This window comes from Pipistrellus kuhlii, unplaced genomic scaffold (assembly GCF_014108245.1).
Source record: "Pipistrellus kuhlii isolate mPipKuh1 unplaced genomic scaffold, mPipKuh1.p scaffold_m20_p_3, whole genome shotgun sequence".
NCBI lineage: Eukaryota > Metazoa > Chordata > Mammalia > Chiroptera > Vespertilionidae > Pipistrellus > Pipistrellus kuhlii.
In genome coordinates, this window is record NW_023425529.1 from 61,015,228 (window position 1) to 61,041,115 (window position 25,888).

General features: G+C 37.7%; 1 protein-coding gene across 1 annotated transcript in view; it reads left to right on the forward strand.

Annotated features, from left to right (window-relative positions):
- TRHDE (thyrotropin releasing hormone degrading enzyme) overlaps positions 1–25,888 on the forward strand; it is a 370,535-nt gene that overhangs the window by 237,558 nt on the left and 107,089 nt on the right. Inside the window, exon 7 of the mRNA XM_036456184.2 lies at positions 14,259–14,324. Coding sequence (XP_036312077.1) covers positions 14,259–14,324 — 66 coding nt within the window. The remainder of the gene's footprint in view (positions 1–14,258; positions 14,325–25,888) is intronic.

Consider the following 25,888-nt stretch of genomic DNA (forward strand, 5'->3'; position numbering starts at 1 on the left):
AATCCATTTATCAATGAAATATGTGAAGCGGCTAATTTATTTTCTTGAGAACATCTGAAGGAGGTTTGATGAAACTTTAATCTGGGCATTTCATTCTCTCCGTAAACTTGCCCTGAAGTCAGAATAATAGAAAAGGAGACAGAGAAAACCTTACTCAAGCAATTACTTCCCTTATCTTCCAAATATTGGGACAGTAAAATGATTTTCTTACCTTCCAGAAAATAGGTAATATCATGTATGAATGAATCTGACAATGAAGATTAAAAAAATGTCATTCAACTATGAAACCCATACCCTAGACAAGATGTTTTTATTCCTTGCTTTTTTACATATATCTGAGTGACAAAGCGATGTAGAGATTCCAATGGCTTCATTTTTGCTGTGGAATAATTGCGATGACTGAAAGATTAGTTATGCCTGTTTTTACTGATAATACATATTTTATTTATTATGGATCTAGTAGGATGGCAAATTCAGTTTTATAGCCCAGTGGAGTTTGGAAGTGTGGCTTTATTCAATATTGTTCTTGAATTCTGTGATGGCCCATCTGTGTAAATAAGCTCATCAACCTCTTGTGTGAGCCCATCCTTGAAGAGTTTCTCATATGGATGCTTAATGAAAAAATGTACTATGCTCTTGTCCTTGTCAGTGATGTCAGAACATATGAGATATTCGGTACAACTGCTAAATAAAGCTTCTGCTGTAAGAGAAAGCCCTGCAACATTTTGTCTGGATGAGTAAGCACCTCCTGCATACTGGATTTCACAGGAAAAAGACAATCCTGAGCCCACATGAAGGACATGGTTATTTATGGTGATGTCTAGTGATTTTGCTCATGTGGAAAGTATACTTGAAAGTACAGAGAACTGATCTCCAAGTTTCAAGTCTTCTTGACTTGACTTTCCTTAGTTTTCCGTGGAAAAATCTTTATATATATAATTGATTTTTTACAGAGAGGAAGGGAGAGGGATAGAGATTAGAAACATTGATGAGAGAGAAACATTGATCAGCTGCTTCCTGCACACTCCCTACTGGGTATGTATCTGCAATAAGATACATGCCCTTGACTGGAATCAAACCTGGGATTGATGCAGGCTGATGCTCTATCCACTGAGCCAAACCAGTTAAGGCCCAAGGAAGCATCTTTAAATACCCATTCCCCAAAGTGCATTTATCCCACCCACAATAAAATTTACAATAAGGTATATTTGAATTCAGTCTTTCTGAACTAAAATGGGTGTTTTCATGAAATACTCTGTGAATACAGTTGTGCCCCAAATTTACTCCAGTCTATAGTCATTTAGAAACTAGAGGCCTGGTACATGAATTCGTTCACCAGTAGGGTTCCTTGGCTTGGCCTGTGGGCTAGGGCCAAAATTGGCTCTCAAACATCTCCCAAGAGGTCCCAGATTGTGAAAGGGCACAGGCCAGGCCAAGGGATCCCAGGGCCAGGGACATGGGAGGTTGGCCAGCCAGGGTAGAACGGCAAGAGGGCTCCAGGGCATGTCTGGCCCATTTAGCTCAGACTTGATGGGCCAGACCCCAGCATCAAGCTAACCTACCAGTCGGAACATCTGCCCTCTGGTGGTCAGTGCAAGTCATAGTGAGCAATTGAGTGGTCTTAGCATATCATTAGCATATTCTGCTTTGATTGGTTGAATAGATGACCAGACACTTAGCATATTAGGTTTTTATTACATTGGATAAGCCATTTGATTCTATATCTGTTTTAGAAAAGTTTTGAAAATCTGGAGTCCCTTTTTAAAATACAATAACTTCATTCTTTAAACACGGATGTTATTTTAAGTAGAAAAATATTGTATATTTAGGTCCAAACCCAGTTATTTTTATTATTTCCTAATATTAGTCCTTTCTAAAATATCAATTCTTTCAAATCTAAATAATGATGCAGTGCAATGAAATACTTAAAAATTAATTAGCCTATTGGATTCTAAAACACAAAGATCATGTCCAGTATAATTTGGGATTATTGAAATTTGGCTTAGATTTCTTTTCCTTTATTAAATATAAATGTATAGAACCTCAAGATGCTATCGTAGGTTTGTTTTGGTGTATGTATGTGTATGTGTGTTGACAATTATTAGGACATTGTCTTCTTCCCAAAAGGAATAACAATGAGCTATGGTAGAGAAGGATTTTGGAGCAGCAAGCACATTAGTGGCAAGCTGGGTTAGATGGATGACTAAATGAATAAATCAAAGAAAATGGCTAAGCAAGAGTCCATATACCGCTATTTGATTATGGTAGGTCTTGCTAGAGAATATCCTACTTTCTGGCTGATTAATACTTAAACCATTAAGATGAAAAGCTAATATAGTTTATTCAAACTACATTTTGAAAGGCAACCTACATATTCCATTGACGATTAATGCCAAATAGTAAGTCTTTCTTGGTTAGAAATTATTTGCTTGCCCTAGTTAGTGTTTCACTTGGTTGGGCATCATCCCATGCACCAAAAAATTGCTTCTTTTACTCTCACATTGATGGATGTTTCTGTCTCTCTCAAAATCAGTAAGAATACTTAAAAAATAAATTATTTCTTTCAAGTCTCTGTTTTAGTCATTTTTTCCCCATGTGGTTTTACAACCAAGCACATGTACTTGATATGAATTTTTCCTATATTAGAAAAGTGTTATGTGTTTGGCTGGCCTTTTTTCCCCCCAGAAAAATATTTTATCTTTGTTTTTAGTACTTTTTGTCGTATCTCTGGATTTTCTGTAATATCCCTCTGACATTTTTCCCTATAATGTTTTTGTTCAATGCAGAGTTATTTCAAATTATGTTAAATAGAATTTTTTTTTTACTGCATTATATTTTTTATCCCAATATCATGTCCATTCTGAACAGTGCTTCCAGATGCTCAGATATGAAAACAGAGTCATTCATTCTATTGTTATACTTTTGCTGGATTGATTTCTTTATACTTTTAAAAAGATACCATTGCTAAAATCTTCCTTCTTAGCAACTCAGACAATAGCACTTGCTTACTTTTTGTTAGCTGTTGGTGGAAGATTTAGAGAAATATTATCTCAAGACTCCAGATTCTTTTGACTTGGTTATTAAGTTTGCAAATGATGTTTTCTTTTGCTGTACTTTCTGAATGCTCTGTTGATGGCATGAAATAGTTCAACAATCTACTTTAAACATGAATATGCAGAGACGTGTTCCCATTACTATAAAATCAGTTCTTCATAACTTGCAAAACAGATTTCCCTGGCAGGATGAAGGTTCCACAAAAACGCTTGTCCTCTCCCATAGTTCCTCTGCCTGAATGTCACTGTCATTACAGCTGCCCTTGGCAGAGCTCCAGCTTAGGGGCAGTCAGCAAGGTGTCTACACGTGGATGTCTGAGATGTGGAGGCATGCCTCTTTATGATTTACTACACATACAAGAAGGACCTTCTATTATTAAGGGTTATAATTTAATGGTTAAATAGACAGATTATTTAAGAAAAAGTATCAAGAAATATTGAAAATATTAGGGCAAATCTAGAAAAGGGAAGTGACTTTGGGCATCATCAAAGAGAAATCAATGTAGATGAAAAATAAAATCTGTTAAAATCTAGTTTTAAATAATTATTTTCTTTCTACAGGAGAAATGTTTACCAATAGTGAGTCTTTGTCCCAAATAATGCTGCCATTCTGTGCATTTATTGGTTTCTTTTTGGCTGTTGTTTTTGTTAATATTTCACATATTAATGCATTTACTTAGTTACCTAGTTTACTCATGCCACAAAAACTGTGTTTTGCAGGACATGATCCCACTCCTCCTAAGGCCTAGTGGTGTGAAAAGTACTTGTTATGTGTAAATTCTCAAAATTAGACATTGTTCTCTAGGTAAAAGTAAATATAAAATCAAGTGCTGTAACAGTAATTTTAATTCTGGCTTGAATTTAAAAATATTTCTTAAAAAACTGATATTAGAGTTAAGACAAGTCATATTAGAATTAAGGCTTTATTTGGGGCAATTAGGGGGTTTCAGGCATGAAGAGGTTGTGCAAAGGCATGGGTGATGGGAATTGCAGGGAGACTAGTTAGATGACTCTTCCCATAGTCTCTCAAAAGGTAATTAATACCGGCCAGAATCTGGGATTATAAGATTTAAGAAAACACTGTTCTCATAAGAATCAGATGCCCATTTATTTTTCCTTCTTTCTTTCAATATGTGTATACTGTATCTATTTTATACATATTAAAATTATGTACATGAATCTATATTTATAAAGAGGTAATATGCAAATTAGGCCAGGAAACTGTAATAGGTTGACCTGACAGGAGGAGGTTGCACACGCAAGTCGGGGTGGGGTGGCAGGAGCATCCTTGCGCATGCGCTGGCTCGGGGAGGGCCTGATCAGCAGTGGTCACTGCTGCTTCAAGGGCTGGAGAGGGAGGCAGGGTAGGACCAGCAGCAGCCAAGGCTGCTGTAGGCTCTGCGGAGAGAGACTGGATCAAACCAGCAGGCTGCAGGGCTGGGAGAGCGAGGCAGGGCAGGACCAGAAGCCTGCTTAGTCCAGGGGGTGAGGCAGGGCCAGACCAGCAGGCTGGGGGGGCCCGAAGAGCGAGGCAGGGTCTGAGAGGCAGACTGCTGTGGCTGTGGAACCAGGTTAGGGCTCATGTAGAAGGCAACCAATCAATGTGTCCCTCTCACATTGATGTTTTTCTTTGTCTTTCTGTCTCTCTTCCATGCTCTCTAAAAATCAATGGGAAAATATCCCAAGGTGACTGGAGGGTGGGTGGCGACTTGCACTTTCGTATCATGCACTGGGCTCCTACTATCCTATATAATAAAAGGCTAATATGCCAGTTGTCCCCTTGACCAGGAATTTGACAAGGGGGTGGGGCCAGCTTGGCAACTTCCCGAAGCCTCTCCCTCAGCAGGCCCCACTCCTCATCAGCCCCTCCCCCCCCATCAGGGTGGGCTGGCTGGCACCCACTTGTGCACAAATTCATGCACCAGGCCTCTAGTATATATAATAAAATTACCAAGAAGAATTCAAAAGAATAATGAATTTAACTATGCAATTAAATTTTGTGCTTATAAATTAATTTTTAGTTAACTCAAGCATTTGAATATTTGGCATTTTGCTTATTAAGTGAAAAAATGGCCTGGCTGGTGTTGCTCAGTGGTTGAGCATGGACCTATGAAGCAGGAGGTCACAGTTTGATTCCCTGTCAGGGCACTTTCCTGGGTTGTGGGGTCCCCAAAACATGTAATACACACTTTAAGAGGTGATAGCTCAATTTTGAAAATAAAATGTACTTTAACAAAGGCTATCATTGTTATTATTCAAAATGTGTGTGTAAATATTTTTGGGACACCATATATTCTGTTCTTTAATCTATTTGGAGGTTTTTGTTGCCTTTTTATGTTATGATGTAAAATGTAATTTTACTTTGTTTAGATAATCAATCTTCTCAGTCCTAATTATTGACTTCCTTGCCCTAGACCCACTCTTTTGTAATAAATACTATCCTTGTCTCCTATTACCAATATCAGCTTTTAGGCATTTGCATTCCATATTCTGGTCACTCCTTTACATATGTATCCCTGACTACGGTCTAATCACTATAGCTTTTTGGGTTGTATATTCAGTGTGATGGTTCTCCCTGTCTTGTCCTCTTTCAAGATTGCTATTGTTAACTATTTGCCAATCCATATCAATGTTAAAATGAAGACAGTTTATGAAAAAAAAATCTTCTGAAGATTTTATAGATTAATTTTAAACTATTTGACAAATTCTAGCTTTACAAGAAATACAGCTTTTCATTTTTAGGTCCTTGTGTTTTTGGTTAAGTTATGTAATTTCCTCCATGAAAATGATGAACAACTTTTAATATCGCCCTATAATTTTTGGTTTTGTTATATTTGTTTGTATTTTGCTTTTGAGAATAAGACTCTTTAGAAATGGATTCTTAAATTAGTTTTTACGGATTTAAATCACTTTCTTGATTTTATGTGTTGATCTGTGTCGGGTAAACTTGATGCACTCTTTCACTGATTTTATAAATTACTTCTATAGATTTTCTTGGATTTCTGTAAGAACTTTAATATCATCTCTAAATAATACTAATTTGTCGATTCCTTTTATTGTTTGCTTCAAAAATTTTATTGTTTGTTCATTTATTTTATAATGCTTTTGAATATGTCTCATTGTTGTCTTATTCCCATCTTTAAAGAGAACACATATAATGTTTCACCAATCAGTATATTTTTAGAAGATGGCTTTTGCCATGTTAATATATTTCCTTCTCTGCCTAGTTTACTAAGTTATGTTGTTATTATTTTAGAATCTTTTAATATTTTTCCTTGACTTTTTTTAAAGGCATTTTTATTGATTTCGGAGAGGAAGGAATGGGGAGAGAGAGATAGAAACAATAGTGATGAGAGAAAAATCATTGATTGGCTGCTTCCTACATGCCCCCAACTGGGGATTGAACGCACAATATGGGCATGTGCCCTGACTGGGAATTGAGCCCTGATCACTTAGAAACACTGACCAGGTAACATATTATTTTGGATGAATGCTAAATCATAGCAAATGTTTTTTCCCAAATATATTGATGTATTTTATTTTTCATCTTCTCAACCACTTCTTCATTTTCTACTTTGTTAATTTCTGCTCATGTTTTTTCTTCTTTGAACATTCATTTGAGTTTATAATAGTATTCTGTTTCAAATTTCTTTAATTGAATGCTTTCATGTAAATGCTATTTTTGACACTGTTGAAAACTCCCTGTTTTCTTGTCCCTGCATCCGTGCTCTTCAATTTTGGTTTCCTATTGATTTTCACATAGATTACCCTGTTTGAATAATACTGCTTGAGAATACTAAGAAACAAAAGGTCCTGGTTTAGCATATATGCTGAATTTCATTATAGGGAAGATTGAGTACCTGTCTATTGGCTGCGGGCTCTTGGTGTGGACTGCTGATTTGAAACTAGCAAGTCGTTGGTGGATACATCTCTTGGCTGGGACCACCTTTCACTGGCAGTGAAAAAGTTAGGGCAATGATAGGTGTGCCAATAATAAGTCTAAATGATATGACCTACATCTAATTGTGGAAAGAAGAAAGTCATTTTAATTAATTAACAAGTGATTTAAAATAATTTAATAAATTGTGTAGTTTAGACTTTAAAAAATTATGACTCAAAAGGATAGAAAGCATGGTGGGCTAATATATTTGTGGGACACTTCGTTTCATAATATGAACTTTGTACTTTTGCATAATGGAAAGGGTTTAGAATATAAGATTAGGAAATAATATCATTACAATTGAAGTAAATAGTATAATAGAAACATGAGGATATGGGGTGTGCTCACGGGATAATGAGCAGAGAGCTGAACAAGAGGCTGACTTTACAGAGGTAGGCAAAGTAGGTTTATGGTTGTTGGTATGGAAATCGCACAAAAATTAATAAATAATAACAACACAAGAATAAAGTGTTTGAAGTACTCACAACTGAAAATCTACTTTTGTTCATGCCTATATATGGAAAAAGCTTTGGTAGGTAGGTGAGTTGCATTGTATATGGCCTTGATTTACTACCATTGGAAATGAAAAAAGAAATAATAGTTTGGGGGACAAAGAGCTAACATGAAAAAGATGGTAGTGATGAAAATGAAGATAATTACATACTTTTATTGAAGTGTATTATATACCAAATACTATTCCAATTGCTTTATTTTAGTGACTTAAATGAATCCTCAGAAAAATCATGAGGTAAATATCTTCTTCTTCATCATCATCATCATCATCATCATCATCATCACTGGCAGCAGCAGCAGTTGTTGTTATTATTATTATTCTAGTAGAGGCCTGGTGCATAAAATTTGTGCACAGGGTGTGTGTGTGTGTGTGTGTGTGTGTGTGTGTGTGTCCCTCAGCCCAGCCTGCAACCTCTCCAATTTGGAACGCCTTGAGGGATGTCTGACTGCCCGTTTAGGCCCGGTAGGATCGGGCCTAAATGGGCAGTCGGACATACCTCTCAAAATCCAGAACTGCTAGCTCCCAACTGCTTGCCTACCTGCCTTTCTGATTGCTCCTAACCACTTCTGCCTTCCAGCCTGATCATCACATAAAAACTCCTCTGACAGCCTGATTGGTGGCTAACTACTCCCCTGCCAGCCAGATTGCCCCTAACTGCCCTCCCCTACAGGCCTGGTCACCCTTAACTGCCCTCCTCTGCAGGCCAGGTCTATCCCAAATGCCCTTCCCTACAGGCCCAATCACCCCCAACTTTCCTCCTCTGCTGGCCTTGTCAACCCTAACTTTTTTCCCCTGCAGGCTTGATCACCCCCAACTGCCCTCCCTTGTGGGCCTGGTCCTTCCCAATTGCCCTCCCTTGCTGGCCTGATTGCCCACAACTGCCCTCCCTTGCAGACCTGGTCCCTCCCCTGCTGGCCATCTTGTGGCAGCCATCTTGTGTCCACATAGGGGCAGCCATCTTGTGTGTTGAAGTGATGGTCAATTTGCATATTACTCTTTTATTAGATAAGATAGAGGCCAGGTGCATGGGTGGGGATCAGCTGGTTTGCCCTGAAGGATATCCCGCATTGGGGTCTGGGTTCCCTTGGGGTGTGGGGTGGCCTGGGCAAGGGGCCTGTGGTGGTTTGTAGGCTGGCCATGCTTCCTGGCGACCCAAGTGAAGGCCCTGGTATCTGGGATTTATTTATCTTCTATAATTGAAACTTTGTAGCCTTGAGCAGAGGCTAGGGCAGGCCAGGGAGGAAAGCTGGGCTTCCTCATTGTCAGGGAAACCCAAGCCTCCTGCTCACTCAGTGGCCACAGCCATTTTTGTTGGGATTAACTTATCTTCTATAATTGAAACTTTGTAGTCTTGAGTGAAGTCCATGGCTAGCCAGGGTGTGCGAGAAGCTTGGCTTCCTTCATTGCCAGGGAAACCCAAGCTTCTTCCTTGCTCCATGGCTGCAGCCATTTTTGTTGGGTTAATTTGCATACTTTCTCCTGATTGGCTGGTGGGTATGGTTTGTCAGTGTAGCAGAGGTATGGTCACTTTGCATATTAATCTTTTATTAGATAGGATTCTATTTGTAGATACTCAAGGAACTCATCTAACATGACTAAATTCTTACATCTTATAAATGACAAAGCTAAGACTTTTAATAGACATTATACTTCTTAAGAAGTAATTATTACTAGTAAAGTCCTTGAGTTGGACTTGTGAAAGTGAGAACACATCTAGAGTTATTACCTGGAGGTGATGTAGTAATTCTCTGTGCAGGGATAGAGGCTTAGCCTTAGGAAGTAATCCTATATAATAAAAGGTAATATGCAAATACACATTGCCCCCATGTGGTGAAAGATGACTGCCCCTATGTAGACACAAGATGGCCACCACAAGATGGCCAACAAGGAAGAGCAGTTGTGGGTAATCAAGCCTGCAGGGGAGGACAGTTTTGAGGAACCAAGCCTGAAAGGGAGGGCAGTTGGAGGCAACCAAACCAGCAGGGGAGAGCAGTTAGGGGGAGACCAGGCTAGCAGGGAGGGCAGTTAAGGGTGATCAGGCCAGCAGAAGATGGCAGTTGGGGGCTACCAGGCCTGCAGGGGAGGGCAGTTGTGGGTGACCAGGTCAGCATGGGAGAGCATTTAGGGGTGACCAGGCCAGCAGGGGAAGGCATTTGGAGGGGGATAGGGCCTGTAGGGATGGGCAGTTGAGGGGGTTAGAGCCTACAGGGGAGGGCAGTTAGGGGGGACTAGGCCTGTAGGGGAGGCAGTTAGGGGTAGCCTGGCCAGCAGAGGAGGGCAGTTAGGGGTGACCAGAATGGCAGGGGAGGATAGTTAGGGGCAACAGGTTGCCAGGGGGGGCAATTAGGGGTGACCAGGCCTGCAGGGGAGGACAGTTAGGGGCAACGGGTCATCAGGGGAGAGCAGTTAGGGGCAATTGGGCCAGCAGGGGAGAAGTTAGGCATCAATCAAGTTGTCCAGGAAGAGGTTAGGGAATGATCAGGCCAGCAGACAAAAGCAGTTAGGGGCAATCAGGCAGGCAGGCAGGCAGGTAGGCAAGTTATTGGGAGCCAGCAGTCCTGGATTGTGAGAGGGATCCCAGATTGAAGAGGATGCAGGCTGGGCTAAGAGACCCCCACACTGTGCACAATTTTCATGCACTGGGCCTCTAGTGCAGTTTTGGGTGACTGGGACAATGCAACACTCATTCTGCTTTTTAGAAGTTTCTTTCCCTTTTTGTCTTTTTCACAAAACTCCTCTCTCTTTCTCTGCCTTTTTTATTTTTGTTAATCAACTTCTGTGTAAGCAATATTCAGGATTAGATATTTTCTTTTACTCAGATCCTAAATATAACGACAGAACTATTGCAAAAAAAATCATGTCTTGGAAAAACCATGGAGGATTTAAGATATGCTTTTATTCCAGACCAAAAGCCATTACTCAGTAACAAATCATGTTAGAACTTGCATATACTCAACACATGCTCAGACTTAATGCAGACACATCCTTTAGAAATTTACATTTTAGAAGTACTTTGATTTGGAATCAATAGACTAAATTCTTTACTTAGAAACTAAGAAGAAAGTCTTACCTCAGAGGTTTCTATGTTAACAAATACCTCAACAACTGAGCGCATGGATGCACATCTGGAGAAAAGTTCCAGTAACTACTACATCTGTGTAACTTTCAACACGTTACTTTAACCCTTTACCTAAGTCTTTCCCATATGTAAACTGAATATAATGATAAAGTGTTCTGTACCTGGTCATATCCTGGATAAGGGCAAACACATCTGTAAAGTGGAATATGCCAGCTAAGGGACCAATAATTTATACTTCTTTGGATCTCAGCATTTAGAGTTGCCGTACTGGGCCAGATCTTCTGAGAAGAAGTCGCTATGGTGTGTGAGGTATATCTGAGAAAGGAGCCATGAGCGTAGGGAGAGCTGTGTTGAGATCACTGTGAACCGGACGTTCACAGCCTATGCTAAGAGAGAGGGGAAAGAAGAAGCATCCCTATAGATATAATAAACTGACATGCATCCCTACTGATGGAATAAACTTACCCTTTTCTGAAAGACGCTCAAATATTTTTCTTCTTTTGCAATTCATCTCATACTGTGTTGCGTCTTCTTGTCTCACTTGTGAGGTTTTGAGGTCCTGGAGGACAGAGTCCGTGGCATACCTATTTATATTCTACAGGATACCGAGCACACTGCCTCACTCAATAAGCGTATGCTCAAGGAATAAATTAGTTGCAATCTCCCTCTCTTCAAAAGTGATTATTTATCACTAAGGTACACCAATAAAGTAATAAACTCTCTATCCCGGCTGAGTAGTCTTCAAGAATACAAAGTAATTGCCATGCGTGCAACTAATTTCTCTTTTTCTCTCCGGCAGTGATTACATTGAGGGCCTGGCATAGGGAATGGGAGTGCTGAGTGATAGGGCACAGCCCTTTCTCTGCAGATGTTTATTTACTGTCTTTGAGACTGACACAAATGAAAGTGATTACCATGTAAAATGAAATAAATGTTAGCTAGGAACTTATATGAAAAATATATCCCAAATAGAGAACTTACTGATATATGGGTTTGTAAGTATACTTTTGTGAAATATTTTTTAAAATACTTAAAAGTCCAGGTGGTAGTTTCCATCCTGATATCTCCTTGATCCTTAGTGTAATAAATATAATGATGGGTTTTTCTTGAGCAAGTCTCAAAATTATAGAAATCTTGTAGAAATCGCCTACTTATTCTCATAAAGCTATTTAGGCTGCCTGGCACCCAATTTGTTTGATTGGGTTGTAAGTGAGTATGTTACCTTTAAATAGTAGTTGCTTGGTGAAAAATGTTGGGGATTCAGTGGGTGTGTGGGAGTGGTGAGGGCTGGGATGGTGGTGGTTAATACTTGCAATGAGTTATCCTGCATTAAGAGGTGTGATCCTTGTTATAAGCCATACATCCTTGGTGCCATGCATGTGGCTACAAGATGACAGTTGGAGAGCCCATCTGTCCATGAAGTTTTATGAAATAAGGAATTTTAAAATGTAGCTTTGGAAAGGAAAGGCCAGTTAAATATAGAAGAGTGCAAAGTACTCTGGAGAACTTAAAATGTTCAAGTGGGCAACACAAGCAATTTTTTAAAAAAGTAATTAAATTACACAGGATAATAATAGTAGAGGATTCAGTTAATATATAGCTTTTTTATGTTGACTGTATTTCTAGGTTTTATTTCCTGTTAGCACTCTGCTCCAGCTGAACCGAGACAGGAAAACGGGTACATTCTTTATGATTAGAAGGGATTCTGTTGCCATTAGCCCATGCTAAATTGATAGTTTTTATAGCTCGACAAGAGACCAAGTCATCATTACCAGGAGGGAAATACCTAAATCATCTGAAGATGGCTGTTCTGTTCTGAAGGAAAGTTTGAGATGACTGCTTGAGTGTCAAAGTCTCACTCCTCAAGTGGTTTTGCTGTAGAATTGATTGCTCCCCCGTTGGAGTGGGTATGATACATTAGGGAGCTCGTGAAGGAAATTTTAGAGGCAGAGCTGATAAGTTCTAAAGGGAATTCTGATTTGGTCCTCAGACTGAAAGATGCTTATATCTTAGGCACCTATGCAAGTACATAGAAGATAGGAAAAAGCAAGAGAAAGAGCAAAGAGTACAAGATGTGGGAGAAACATATATCAGAAGAGGCATGGAACTCTATGGCTTGGCCAGCTTATGATTTGTTGAGTTGTGAATATTAACTTGGGGGAGCAATTTTGGTGATGACTGAAATTTTTTAAATTTCTTTAATGATGATTCACGGAGCCTGAGTATCATATTGCCCTAAAATCCCAGAATTCTAGAAAAACACTTTTAGTAACAATGGCAATGCCTAGACTAGGAGTGTCGAACTCAATTAGAGAAGGGGCCAAAATCTAAAATCCAGCCTAAATCGCGGGCCGAATGGTTTACTGAACAGTCATAAACTGTCATTGTGATGGAAACGCAGCGGAGTGCAGTGATGACAGCGCGGTGCGGGCCACATTGCAAGGCCCTCGGGCCTTGTGTTTGACACATGTGGCCTAGACAGATGAGTATATATGGTTGATAAGATACTCTTATTAAAAATTAGGCACCTAGTAAGAATGAGTTATTGGAGAGTGATTTCGGAATGCCTGTGTATTTGATGTATAAGTCATAAAAGGATTTCCCCCCTAAAACCAGGCCTTATATTTAAAATGTTGCTACTATAGTTACGAACAATCTTGTGCAGATTGAAATACTTTCTTGAAAGCTTATTTATATTTTGAAAACAAATTTGTGACCATCCAGGCTTAACCATCATTACTTGAAATGTTTCATATCCATTACATGTCTACCTTTTTACACTGATGTTGTGCTACAATATTATAAAAATTATTCTCAATTATTCTCTAGATTCTTAAATTAGTATTTTCTTACATTACTCAAAATATTTATAGTGATGACATGTTTTACTTGCATATGGATATATGGCTGTAGCCAGCCTCTAAAAGAAATAGACAGGAAATAAGATTAATTAGTTTGATAAAATACTCATATCTAACACACAATATCATTGTTACTATTTTTCAGACCATGTTTTAACTGCCTTAAGATACTAATTCATTTAAGCTCAGAACAGCCACATTAAATTGGGACTGTTATTGCCTACACTTTACAAGTGAAAAATGTGAGGAAGATAGAGCTTAAATATGTTTTCCCTGATTTAATATGGCAAGTAGTAGGAATCAGAGCCAGGAGTTGAAACCAAACAATCTGATTGCTTGGTATTTCTGTTCTCTGTTTCTATAGCTAAACTATTCTTACTTGAGCTAGGGTTAGAGTAAGTAGCTATGTTACTCCAAGGCTAAATTTTAATATGATTATTTATTAACATGGGCATTCTCCCTTATTGGATTATGAACTTGTAAGTACCAAAAATCATGTTTTATTAACTCTGACATACATAGTGCTTAATAAAATTTTTATTACTCCTGAATTACAGCTTATTATTGGCCTGACATATTCTGTTCAGGAGGTTCTACTTTGAAATCATTGGTCTTTGATTCACAAATAAAAAAATGCAACTGTTACCTGTAAGAGGAAAACTGTATTCATGATTTTTTAAATTAACTATTGTTAAGAATAAAGTAGCATGAGTGAATCAAACTAATTTTGTTTAATATAGGATAATTTTAGAATAATGTTACTTGGTTGAAACTCTTTTCATTTTTTTAAAATACTTTTTTTCCCCCACAGGGTGCTGCTTTAATTAGAATGCTGGCAAATTTTATGGGCCATTCAGTATTTCAGAGGGGTTTGCAAGTAAGTAAAATGCTTTCCATTTTCTTTTATCTTTTTCCTGTCCTCATATTTATTTTAAAGATTTTTCACAGCTTGAAAAATTGCCAATACAAAATCTCTGAATTTGATGGAAACCTTTCGGATGAGTAAGGTAAGCAGTATCTTTCCATATGACAAATGAAAGAGGTAAGATACTCACTATACCAACCAATAAAACTCAAACTGTTAGACCATTTAGAATCTCTTTACTAGACATTTTAAAATTGAAGTAATTTTCAAATATATCAGATCCTAAATAATCTACAAAAGATTTTTGAGTCTGCTTCCTTTTTCTTCCATTTAAAATGTTATATAAAGTGAAAACAAACTATGTTAGTCTTTACAAAAATGTGTATTTGAGAAAATCTTGATTTCATATTTCAAATATATGCCTTTTATGCTATTTTATTGTTGACATGTGTGGATCATTATTTGTTCCAAAGTTGTTTAAATGTCTTTAAATTAGAAAATACAATATTTTAAATAAAGGGGAAAAGTTAACAATTTTATCTTACTGCATTTGTACTATGAAGTATGGAATCTAACAGTGGATTCTTAGAAGAGAAAGATTCTTAACTCTTGAAAGCAAACACAAACATAGAAAAAATGTAACTTTTATTCCTTTGCCTCTGCTGAAGTAAATCATGTTCCTAGCAGCTGTGATTGATGAATTATTTATGATGCATTCTGCTACTTAGAAGTGTCCTTTAAAGTAAATTGATGTTCACCTGAAATACAATTATGCCAAGACAGAAAGAGCAATCAATCTTATCTGTTCTTAGTAAGCTTTTCATTTTGAAATTTAAATAAACTACGTATGGGACCAGGTCATGTATTAGTAGTCTAATTTGATCTTTACCTAAAATAAACTAAAAAATACAAAGCAAGAGTTAAACAAGTTATGATAAAGCTACCTATACTTTATACAACAAAGAAAAAAGAATACATTTCTTGAAGAATAATTTTCCTTAGAAAATACTGTTACAGATTTTCTCCAGCAGATTTAAAATTTACTTTAATCAGCTCTTTCTATTCGGGACACCTTTAGAAGAGCTGAGTTCCATTGAAGCTACTGACCAGGTGCTCAAGTCTCTATTCTGATCACATAGTTAGAAAATCCTTTTTCTCAAGGAGTGTTCTCTATGAATATAAACTTTCTGGACAAATGTCCTTCCTTATCCCCACTCTTTTGTACCCCCCCCCCCCAATTGAAGTTGTAGCATGACAGTTCCAGAAAATATCTAAGCTTTCTTAAGGCAACATAAATCAAATTGGATTTCCTGGGAGCAAGTTGATGGGAAATCATTTTCTGTATACAATTTTTATTGTTTTTCCTCATCTGTGTGTATGGATTTGTTTGGTAGATGGGATAACTATAGCGATATTATTTGGAAAGGATTATTGTCCTACAGCATTTTTCTTTATCCTGTCTTGCTTTCGGTGGTATGCAAAGTACATCAATTTTAATTCACCCAATACTAGTGACCCAAGTCTGTTCAGTTTTATCTGAAACAGCCTTTTTGCCCTCTGACTCCCATATATTAAACTTTCATTTGAAGCTTGTGTTAATGTGTACCTTTATGTTCTGATACTTGATTTGGTTAATTTTCAATGGAGGGACTCTGTACTTGTCAACATTGCATTTCACTCGCCTTGTGACATCTCATTGATCAGATGGATCTGTATCCTTCAGTACTTCCTCGCAGCTTTATTTATACTCATCACTCAAGCTGATTTAGTGTATCATCAGCAGTTGGATTAGTTTACAGTAGATTCCTATGTCTAGGTGATAAATTATCATCTCTTGTGCATGAAGATGTATGGGATACATTTTGGAAATGACCTCCTGAACAGACACTTTATGTCATGGTGCTGAGTGGTCACAGAGTTGATATTAATATATTTCCCATCCACAAGTCTCTAGGGAGTCTTAGTTTTATAGTCTTGTTGAAAGAGCTAATCTGGACTGTCAGTGCTCATCTCTGCTGGAAAATCTATTAATTGTCTTTACATTAACCATGGCTATTTCTGTGTTGACAAATGGAAGTTTATATTTGCAAACAGACGCAGGTTAGATTTAAAGGTGTAAACAATTCCAAATATTAGCCTTATAATATATTTTTCTCTTTCTTCCTCCTTCTTTCCTTCCCGATCTTATTATTCACCCTTCTCCTTGTCCTCCCCCTTCTTCTTCCTCTTCTTCATTTTCCTTGTCGTCGTCGTCTTCTTTCTTCTTTGTATTTGGTCCTTAGCCCTTGTATTCCACATAGGAACAATAATAATGGTGGGTGTTTTTTCTCCTAAAATTTGTGCTGTCTTACAAGTTTTGTACTCTTTTGACTCATGCTCTTTTGGAAACAAGGCGAAATATATATATTTTTTAATATATATTTTATTGATTTTTCACAGAGAGGAAGAGAGAGGGATAGAGAGTTAGAAACATCGATGAGAGAGAGAATAATCGATCAGCTGCCTCTTGCACACCCCCTACTAGGGATGAACAAGGCGAAATATTTTTACTAATGCAAACACAGGAAAATTAATTATGATAAATAATAAATACATAGGGTGTCTCCAAAATGCATACACACTCTAACAGCTGATGAGAGAGAAACATTGATCAGCTGCCTCTTGCACACCCCCTACTGGGGATGTGCCCACAACCGAGGTACATGCCCTTGACCAGAATTGAACCCGGGACCTTTCAGTCCACAGGCCGATGCTCTATGCACTGAGCCAAACCGGTTTCGGCAAAAAATGAACTGTATGTTAATAAACTCTGACTTTGTAATCATTCAAATTGAGAATACAGTTTTTGGGACATCCTGTATAAGAAATATAAATAGTAAATTATAAATGTAATATTTTATATATTAAATATAATAAAAATAATATACTGAAGTAGTAGGTTTTCAGGCCAGTTAATATGCTCCTATTTAATCTTTAACATACCTGAGTATAGATTAAACTATATTTTTCTAATTTTTGTAATATTTTATATAGGGAAATATATTTTTAATTTTCAGATCACACATATATTTCTCAGTAGAAAGGGACTCAAAGACTTTTTGAAAAATGTTTTGCTCCTAATAGCCACGTAATCCATCGGGCCAGCTATTTGTAAGTTTAAAAAAACCGTTTGATACTGAATAACCACAATTTTTCCGGTCTTTTTGATACATTTTTGTCTAATTTCCCTTGTCTTATTTAGATAGTAGATATGTTCAGTTTACAAAATATAAACATCTCTATGTTTTAAAAACATATTATTGCAAGTGGCATACAAAATCAAAGTTTCCTGTGCAAGAGGAAATTGTCTAATTTCCCTTGGTCTCTGACTTTATAGTTACAAAATGCAAGAGTTGGGCAAGATACTCTTTAAGATTTTTCCCACCTTTTAGATTTTCTGAATTTAAAATTTATTTGATACATTTTATTAGTTAGATAATTTGGGTTTGATACTTTAATTATGGAAAGTATTTTAATTTGATTGAAAAATTTATAACTTAGATGTATAAATCTGAATGATTCCCTATTCTTGAATCTTGTCTGATGTTTAAATCCTCTGAATTTTGTCTGATGTTTAAATCCTTTAGTCTTGCGGAGTTCTTTCTTTTTATTTTTAAATAAATTACCTCAAAACATTTTTTAAATAGTGTATACATTCATAAAAGTTTTATCCTGGCTACCATTAGTAAATTAGCTTCTGTTTTGATGTTTAAATTGGAAGTGAGGTGTAGAAGCTACCAAGCTTGAAACTTTGATTTTGTATGCCACTTGCAATAATATGTTTTTAAAACATAGAGATGTTTATATTTTGTAAACTGAACATATCTACTATCTAAATAATTCATTGCTCAAAATAATAACAGGCATATTTTGGGAGGCATGAGGCAATGGAATGAGTAGGGAAAAGTGACTCTAATTTCTGTTTCTAATTAATGACATGTTTTCTACAAGTAATTCAAACCTTTCTTGGTCTCTGACTTTATAGTTACAAAATGCAAGAGTTGGTCAAGATACTCTTTAAGATTTTTCCCACCTTTTAGATTCTTTGAATTTAAAATTTATTTGATACATTTTACTAGTTAGATAATTTGGGTTTGATACTTTAATTATGGAAAGTATTTTAATTCGATTGAAAAATTTATAACTTAGATGTATAAATCTGAATGATTCCCTATTCTTGAATCATCAATATTTAATAATCATCTGAATATTAAAACTATACAGTTGACCCTTGAACAACAGGGCTTTGAACTGTGGGAGTCCCATTTATATACAAATTTAAAAAGTATATGTACCATTTTGATCCATGGCTGGCAGCCCACAGATGTGGTGTGTTAACTGAATGCATTCATCTACAATATATCATATATAGAGGACTTGAGCATCCATAGGTTTTGGTATCCACGGGGGTCCTGGAATCATCCCCATAGTTGCTGAGGAATGACTCAATTTTGGGGGTGTCAAAGGTTACACACGGATTTTGACTCTGAGGGAGTTGGTGTCCCTAACCCCCACATTATTTAATGGTCAAATATAGCACTACAGCTAGTCCAACCAAATCAGCATTTGTTCTTACTGAGAATTTTTGCTGGTAATATGTTTCTTTTGCCAGTATTAAGAACCAACTTATATTTCCTTTGATTTTTAGTTACTTTTTCTATTTTGTGACACTTTATATTTTGTTACACTTTCATATTTTGCTCTGGGTAATTTACATGTTTGTTATTAAACTACTAGAGGCCCAGTGTACGAAATTTGTGCACTGTGGTGGGGAGTCCCCTCAGCCCAGTCTGCACCCTCTCCAATCTTTCTCACAATCCTAGACCACTGGCTCCTAATTGCTCACCTGCCTACCTGCTTGGTCACCCCGAATTGCCCATCCCTGCTGGCCTGATTGCCCCTCACTGCCTGTGCATGCCAGCCTGGTCACCCCTAACTGCCCCCCCCCTTCCAGCTAGCCTGGTTGCCCCCAATAGCCCCCACCCTGTGCTAGCCTGGTCGCCCCCACCTGCTCCCCCAGCCAGCCTGGTCGCCCCCAGCTGCCCCCTCCCTGCCAGCCTGGTCACCCCTAACTGCCCCCCCCCCCACTGGCTTGGTTGCCTCCAACTGACCCTCCTGCTGTCCTGGTCACCCCCAACAGGTCCCTCCACCCCCGCCAATTTGGTCATTTCTTACTGCCTCCCCCCCGCTCCAGTTGGCCTGGTCACCCCCAACCCCCCCCCCCCCCCCCCCCCAGCTAGATTGCTCACTCCCAACAGCCTTCCTGTTAGCTTGGTTGTCCCCAACTACCCCCCCCTCCCCACTCCAGCATGGTTGCCCCTCCTGGCTCCCCTGCAGGCCTGGTCACCCTGTGTAGCCTTCTTGTTCAGCTGTTTGGTCATCCCTCACTAACCCCCCTCCTGGCCTGGTCACCCCACACAGCCTGCTTGTTCAGTCATTTGGCCATCCCTCGGGCCGGCCCTGGGCATCTGAGGGGACTGGACACCACTATCTTGTGGCTGTGGGCGCTACCATTTTGAGGACATGGCAGGCAATTAGCATATTCTCTCCTTATTGGCTGTGGGTGCCGTCATTTTGTGAGGGATGATGGTCAATTGGCATATTCCCTCTTTATTAGATAGAATAGTTATTTCCTTTTTTAAAAAAATATACATTTTATTGATTTTTTACAGAGAGGAAGAGAGAGGGATAGAGAGTTAGAAACATCGATGAGAGAGAATCATCGATCAGCTGCCTCTTGCTCACCCCCTACTGGGGATGTGCTCGGAACCAAGGTATATGCCCTTGACTGGAATCAAACCTGGGACCTTTTAGTCCGCAGGCAGAAGCTCTATCCACTGAGCCAAACCAGTTTCAGCGGGATAGTTATTTTCAATGACATTTTCTGAGGACTTACTTTTTGAAGTTTCTCAGTGATTTTCAGTATGTATGTTGTCCTTACTAAGGTAAGGATTTCTACTTGTATACCCCAAATCTGTTGAAACTGATTCTGTTTATGGGTCTGACTACATTGGGATGGTTAGAGGTTGGTCTGGAGGAGAACCAGTTTTGCCCTTGATGATGTCATTACAGGGGGCAAAAATAAGAGCCACTGAATTTTTAGAGACAAGAGCTGTTTTTGAAGGCAAGGGAAACAGTGGAATTTAGACTTTAAAGGCCACCATTCTACTTCTTAGTGTCCCACACTTTCTCAATCAATGTTCTTATTTTCACATAAGAGACCTAGTAAAATTTGCTGGATTTCTGATTTCACCACTCAGAGTTTCAACCTTAGTTTGCTCTTCAGTTATATTGATTCTAAGGCTAAAGGATTCACAAGATCTTTTTGCAGAGTTAGAGACAGTCTCTGATTCACTACCAACCACACCTTCAATATTAGGATTGCTGTATTCTTTTTGTAATCTCTCCAGTCTAGTCAGAAATAACTAGTCTTGTTGCAGATTTTATAATTCTCTATTCTCCTGTAATATTATATTGAAATAGTCATTTGTTTTTCCCAAAACCTATTCTTCAATTTAGGCAATTTTAAGAATTTGTCTAGGCCTTGAAAACCAGGGATTGCCAGGATTTCATTATCCATTGTTGATGCTTTTACCTCATTTAAATCTAATCAAGACAGGGAAATAATTGTATATTTCTATCTTTGAGGGTCTGTTTCCTGGAATATACAACTCCTGGTATGAACACAGTAGAAAATCAAAACCATGCTAAGTACATCAAGCAGAAAGGTATTTAACAGGGTATGTGATTTTTCTAAAATTCTTGGGAGGACTAGAAAAATAAAAATTAGGAAAGCCACTGATAAACTTCAGAAAATCAAGAAATTTAAATATCACAGGCAATTGATATGCATATCTGGATGCCATTGCTAGGGAATAGCTTACCTTGGTTTCTGCCAAAGCCCACATGTCTGCTCTTTGTTACCTGAGCAATGATGACTCTTTCTTTCATGTTTTCCATAGCTCTTATGTCTGATTTTCATGCAGAATTTAAACTTGGACCTAACTATCAAATTACAGTAAATAGTGCTTCCAAGCCATATAATGCAGAAGAGCATAGAACATGGGAGAAATTGTGATGAATTGCTAACAGGCAATCTGAAACACTTCATCTATCAATTTCCTTGTTCTATTGATTAAATTGTGTTGTATTATTTTTGTAGGTTGTCATATTAACATATGGAGACTTAAAATGTATTAATGCCTTTATCTCTTCCTTGATATTTGTATTAAGACTAAGCAATACTTCTCAATAAATGTCCTAATTTTCAAGTAAGAGACCTAATAAAGCCATAAAATTTTCTGGAGTTCTATTCATAAAAATAGCTAGAGTAGATATTTTCAACTGATTTCAGAAGTTTTGTAAGAATTTATGATGGGAGAAATTAAGAAAATCAAACAATCAGTGACCATAATTCACTTCTTTTATATTTTTATTATTCTATTCTATTCTATTCTATTCTATTCTATTCTATTCTATTCTATTCTATTCCATTCTATTCTATTATTTTATGTTTTTCTTTATTGATTGCACACATACAAGTCCTTTAGTTGATCTCTCCCCCTCCCTCCTACCTTCCCCTACCTTCCCTTTGAGGTTTGATGGTCTAATCGCTGTTTCTCTGTCTCTGGCTCTGTTTTTGTTCATCAGTTTATATTGTTCGTTATATTCCACAAATGAGTGAGATCATGTGTTATTTATCTTTCTCTGACTGGCTTATTTCGCTTAGCATAATGCTCTCCATATCCATCCATGTTGTTGCAAATGGTAGGAATTCCATTGTGTAGATGTACCAGAGTTTTTTAATTCACTCATCGGCTGATGGGTACTTAGGCTCTTTCTCTATCTTACCTATTGTGAATTGTGCTACTATGAACATAGGGTTGCATATGTCTTTTCTGATTGGAGTTTCTAGTTTCTTGTGTTATATTCCTAGAAGTGGAATCACTGGGTCAAATGGGAATTCCATTTTTAGTTTTTTGAGGAAACACCATATTCCCCACAATTGATGCACCAATCTGCATTCCCACCAGCAGTGCGGAAGGGTTCCTTTCTCTCCACATCCTCGCCAGCACTTGTCATTTATTGATGATAGCCACTCTGACAGGTGTGAGATGGCATCACATTGTCGTTTTGCCTGTTTTCTATAATCCTCGGTTTCCTCTTTGAATAAGTGAGTTGATTAAGTAGTGTCAGTACCAGTAATATGTCAGATTTTTAATTTTCTAAATTTATTTCTCTTCTAAAACAAGGAACCAAAAAAAGAAAAGATAGGGAATATATTATTGTGAGTAACTTTTTAAAAATATATGTAAGAATTTCAAAGATTTGGTTTTCATAATCACAACTGTTGGTTCTATCTTCCTCATCTCCAAGTGGTCAGATCCTGTAGGGAAAAAAATCTAAGCAGAAATTTGCTTAAGTTTCTTTCAATTTAAGACCAACTATACATAAGACATCTGGAGAGTAAGTTTATTCCAGTGAGTAAAGATGACTAAAAAACAAAACAAATTCATGACACATTACCTGTAGGAAGAGTTAACTGAAATGTGGTAGGCAGGTCAGCAGTAACAAGTAACTCCCTCTGTATACAGGCTCAAATCACTTTTTTTTTTTTTTTTGGCACAATGTCATTCTTATCTTTATCACCTCATGTTTGCCTGTGGCATAAATATTTCCAAAATCCTTCCAGTGTCATCCTGTAAAAAAAAAAAATAAAGAAAAAAAGCTGGCAAGATTTCTCGGGGGGCTTCACATATGTTTAATAGTACATGTTTGAATATGATTTTCTTATTATTATATTAGAGGCCTGGTGCATGAAATTTGTGCACAGGATGGGGGTATCCCTCAGCCTAGCCTGCATTCTTTCCAATCTGGGACCCCTTGAGGAATGTCCAATTGCCCATTTAGGCCTAATCTCACTAAGCAGGCAATTGGACATCCCTCCCACAATCCAAAACTGCTGGCTCCCAACTGCTCACCTGTCAGCCAGATCACCCCTAACCACTCCCCTGCCAGCCTGGTTGATGCCTAACTGCTCTCCTGCTGGCCCGATTGACCTTAACTATCCTCCCCTACCAGCCATCTTGTGGCCCCATCTTGTGTCCATATAGGGGCAGCCATCTTTGATCACATGGGGGCAGTCATCTTGTGTGTTGGAGTGATGGTCAATTTGCATATTACCTCTTTATTATATAGGATCACAAGCAAAAACAGATTTCTTACTGGCTGGACCCTGGGATGGAGTACATGTAGTGTAACTGCATTTCTATCCTCTTTTCCACTTGGACAATCTTTAATGTCCAATGTTGTTGTTGACTTTCATTTTCTATATGGTTTCTAAAATAGAAATATACTGCAATTTTGCCATCCTAATTTTTTCTGTCTCTAGAAGTCCTTGGTTATTTTATAAATCTCCCTGAAATCTCCTTTGTTCTCATGAATAAATGTTTCCCCTGAATTCCTTCTTTAATAAAAACTGTCCATTCCAAGGCGTTGTCAGCGTCTTCCATCTCTGGACTGTTTCTCTTCTGTCTTCATGGCTGGGGCACTCCTATCAATTTCCCTCTGTTTCAGGAATCCACATGGTTTCGGAGTTGTTTTCTGAAAATATACAAACATATTCTCCACCAAAAGTTAATAAAGGGATATTTTCTATAAATTTAACTTGGGTCCCTTTTAATTTTTTTCCCCCCAAATGATTTTCCTCTGGCTTATTTTGACACCATGTATGTTTTTCATGGGAATCTTGTTAGCATTTCAAATGAAAGTTAATTTTTTAAAGTACAAATTTTCTAGATGTAACTTACTCACGGGATATTTTTCCTTACATGATAAACATGACCAAACCAGAGATGGTCAGACCTGCATCAACACCATTTGTCCACCAACCAGATCTGAAATACCATGGCTAACATGTACACATAAGGAACTATTTGACATTGAAATTGGGACTCAAAAGAACTGTTGGCCCAGAAAGGAACTCACTACAGACTGGTTCATTTGCCTCTCAGCATAACCATTATGGCTTGTCTCAGTTTCAGGTTCTTATAAGGGAATTCTTGTATCACATGATCTAACACATCTAGGGGAAATAATGAACAACATAAATTGATGAACAGAAACAGACCTTGAGACAGAGAAGCAGCGATCAGACTGTCAGACCTCAGAGGGAAGGTAGGGGAGTGTGGGAGCAAAGGGTAGAGATCAACCAAAGGACTTGTGTGCATGCATATAAGCCTAATCAGTGGTCATGGACAACAGGGGGTGGGCATATGTGGGGAGGGGGATGGAAGGATGAGGACAATTATGTGATACATAATCAATAAAGAAATTAAGAAAAACAACTGTCCATGCCAAAGCATCTTTCAGCAATTCTTACATCTTTTATATCCTAGGGGTGTTATTGTTTAAGTGTGCATAAACATTAAATTTCACCCATATGTAGCAATGCTTATGCATATAACCCATAAATTAAGGTCTACTTCTTTTTAAATTTATTTTTTATTGTTGATATTATTACAGATGTCCCCTATTTGCCTCTGCTTAAGCCCCACCTCCACCCAGCCCCTGCTCCACCTGAGACCTTGACCACATTATTGTCTATGTCCATGGGCTATGCATATATGCATATACCTTCTTTGGTTAATGTATCTCCCTTCCCTTATCTCCCTGCCTCTTTCCTCTGCTCCCCTTCCCTCTCCCCCCCCCTCCCCCCCCCCCCAGATCTATCTGTTCCAGTCATCTATGTTTCTGGACCTTAAGATTCAATAGCTCAAATCCTCGTTACATAAGTATTATAGGCTTATTTTTAAAGTAAGTGATTCATGTAATGATTCTTTTAGATAGAATTTTGTACATGACTTTAACCATTCTTATTTCATTTTTACTTGTTTTAATCTACCTAGTTACAGTTTTTCTCTGATTTTTTTCCTGGAAATAAAAGAATAAAACTATAATTATGAAATCCTCAGATAATATTGATTGGCTCCATGGCCATTAAAAATAATTAGTGTATAGCACTATTGCTTTTTCTTTTCAAAGAAAACACTATTGTCTTAATGACTTGAGCTTAGCAGTATCATTCTTCATGTTGTTATGATTCAACACCAGGGAATTGAAATTATGAAGAAAGATCATTGTTAAGCTTGATATAAACTCAATGCCTAAAATCCATGTCAGAAAATGAGTCACCTTTCCACTCAACCAATTAGGGTAATTCAATATCATCTAAATATGGTGGAATAAAGAACGATTTCTCTTGATTAATATTTAACTGCTCTTTTCCATAAGGTAACCTACAACAAGATGTTTGGTTCCAATTATCAGAGTGAAAATTGCTTATGCAAATCAATGTCAGGCAATGAGGTGTGGATAAAAAGCAAAATGGAAATATGATTATTATTGGTTTGTGCTCATAAAATTCTGATAGCCTGAAGGTAATGACAGGCACAAAGCCATAGGGATTATTAGTAGCAACAATATATTCAATAACTTGTGTTCCGATGAAAAGTTATATATTAACATGTAGACACAGG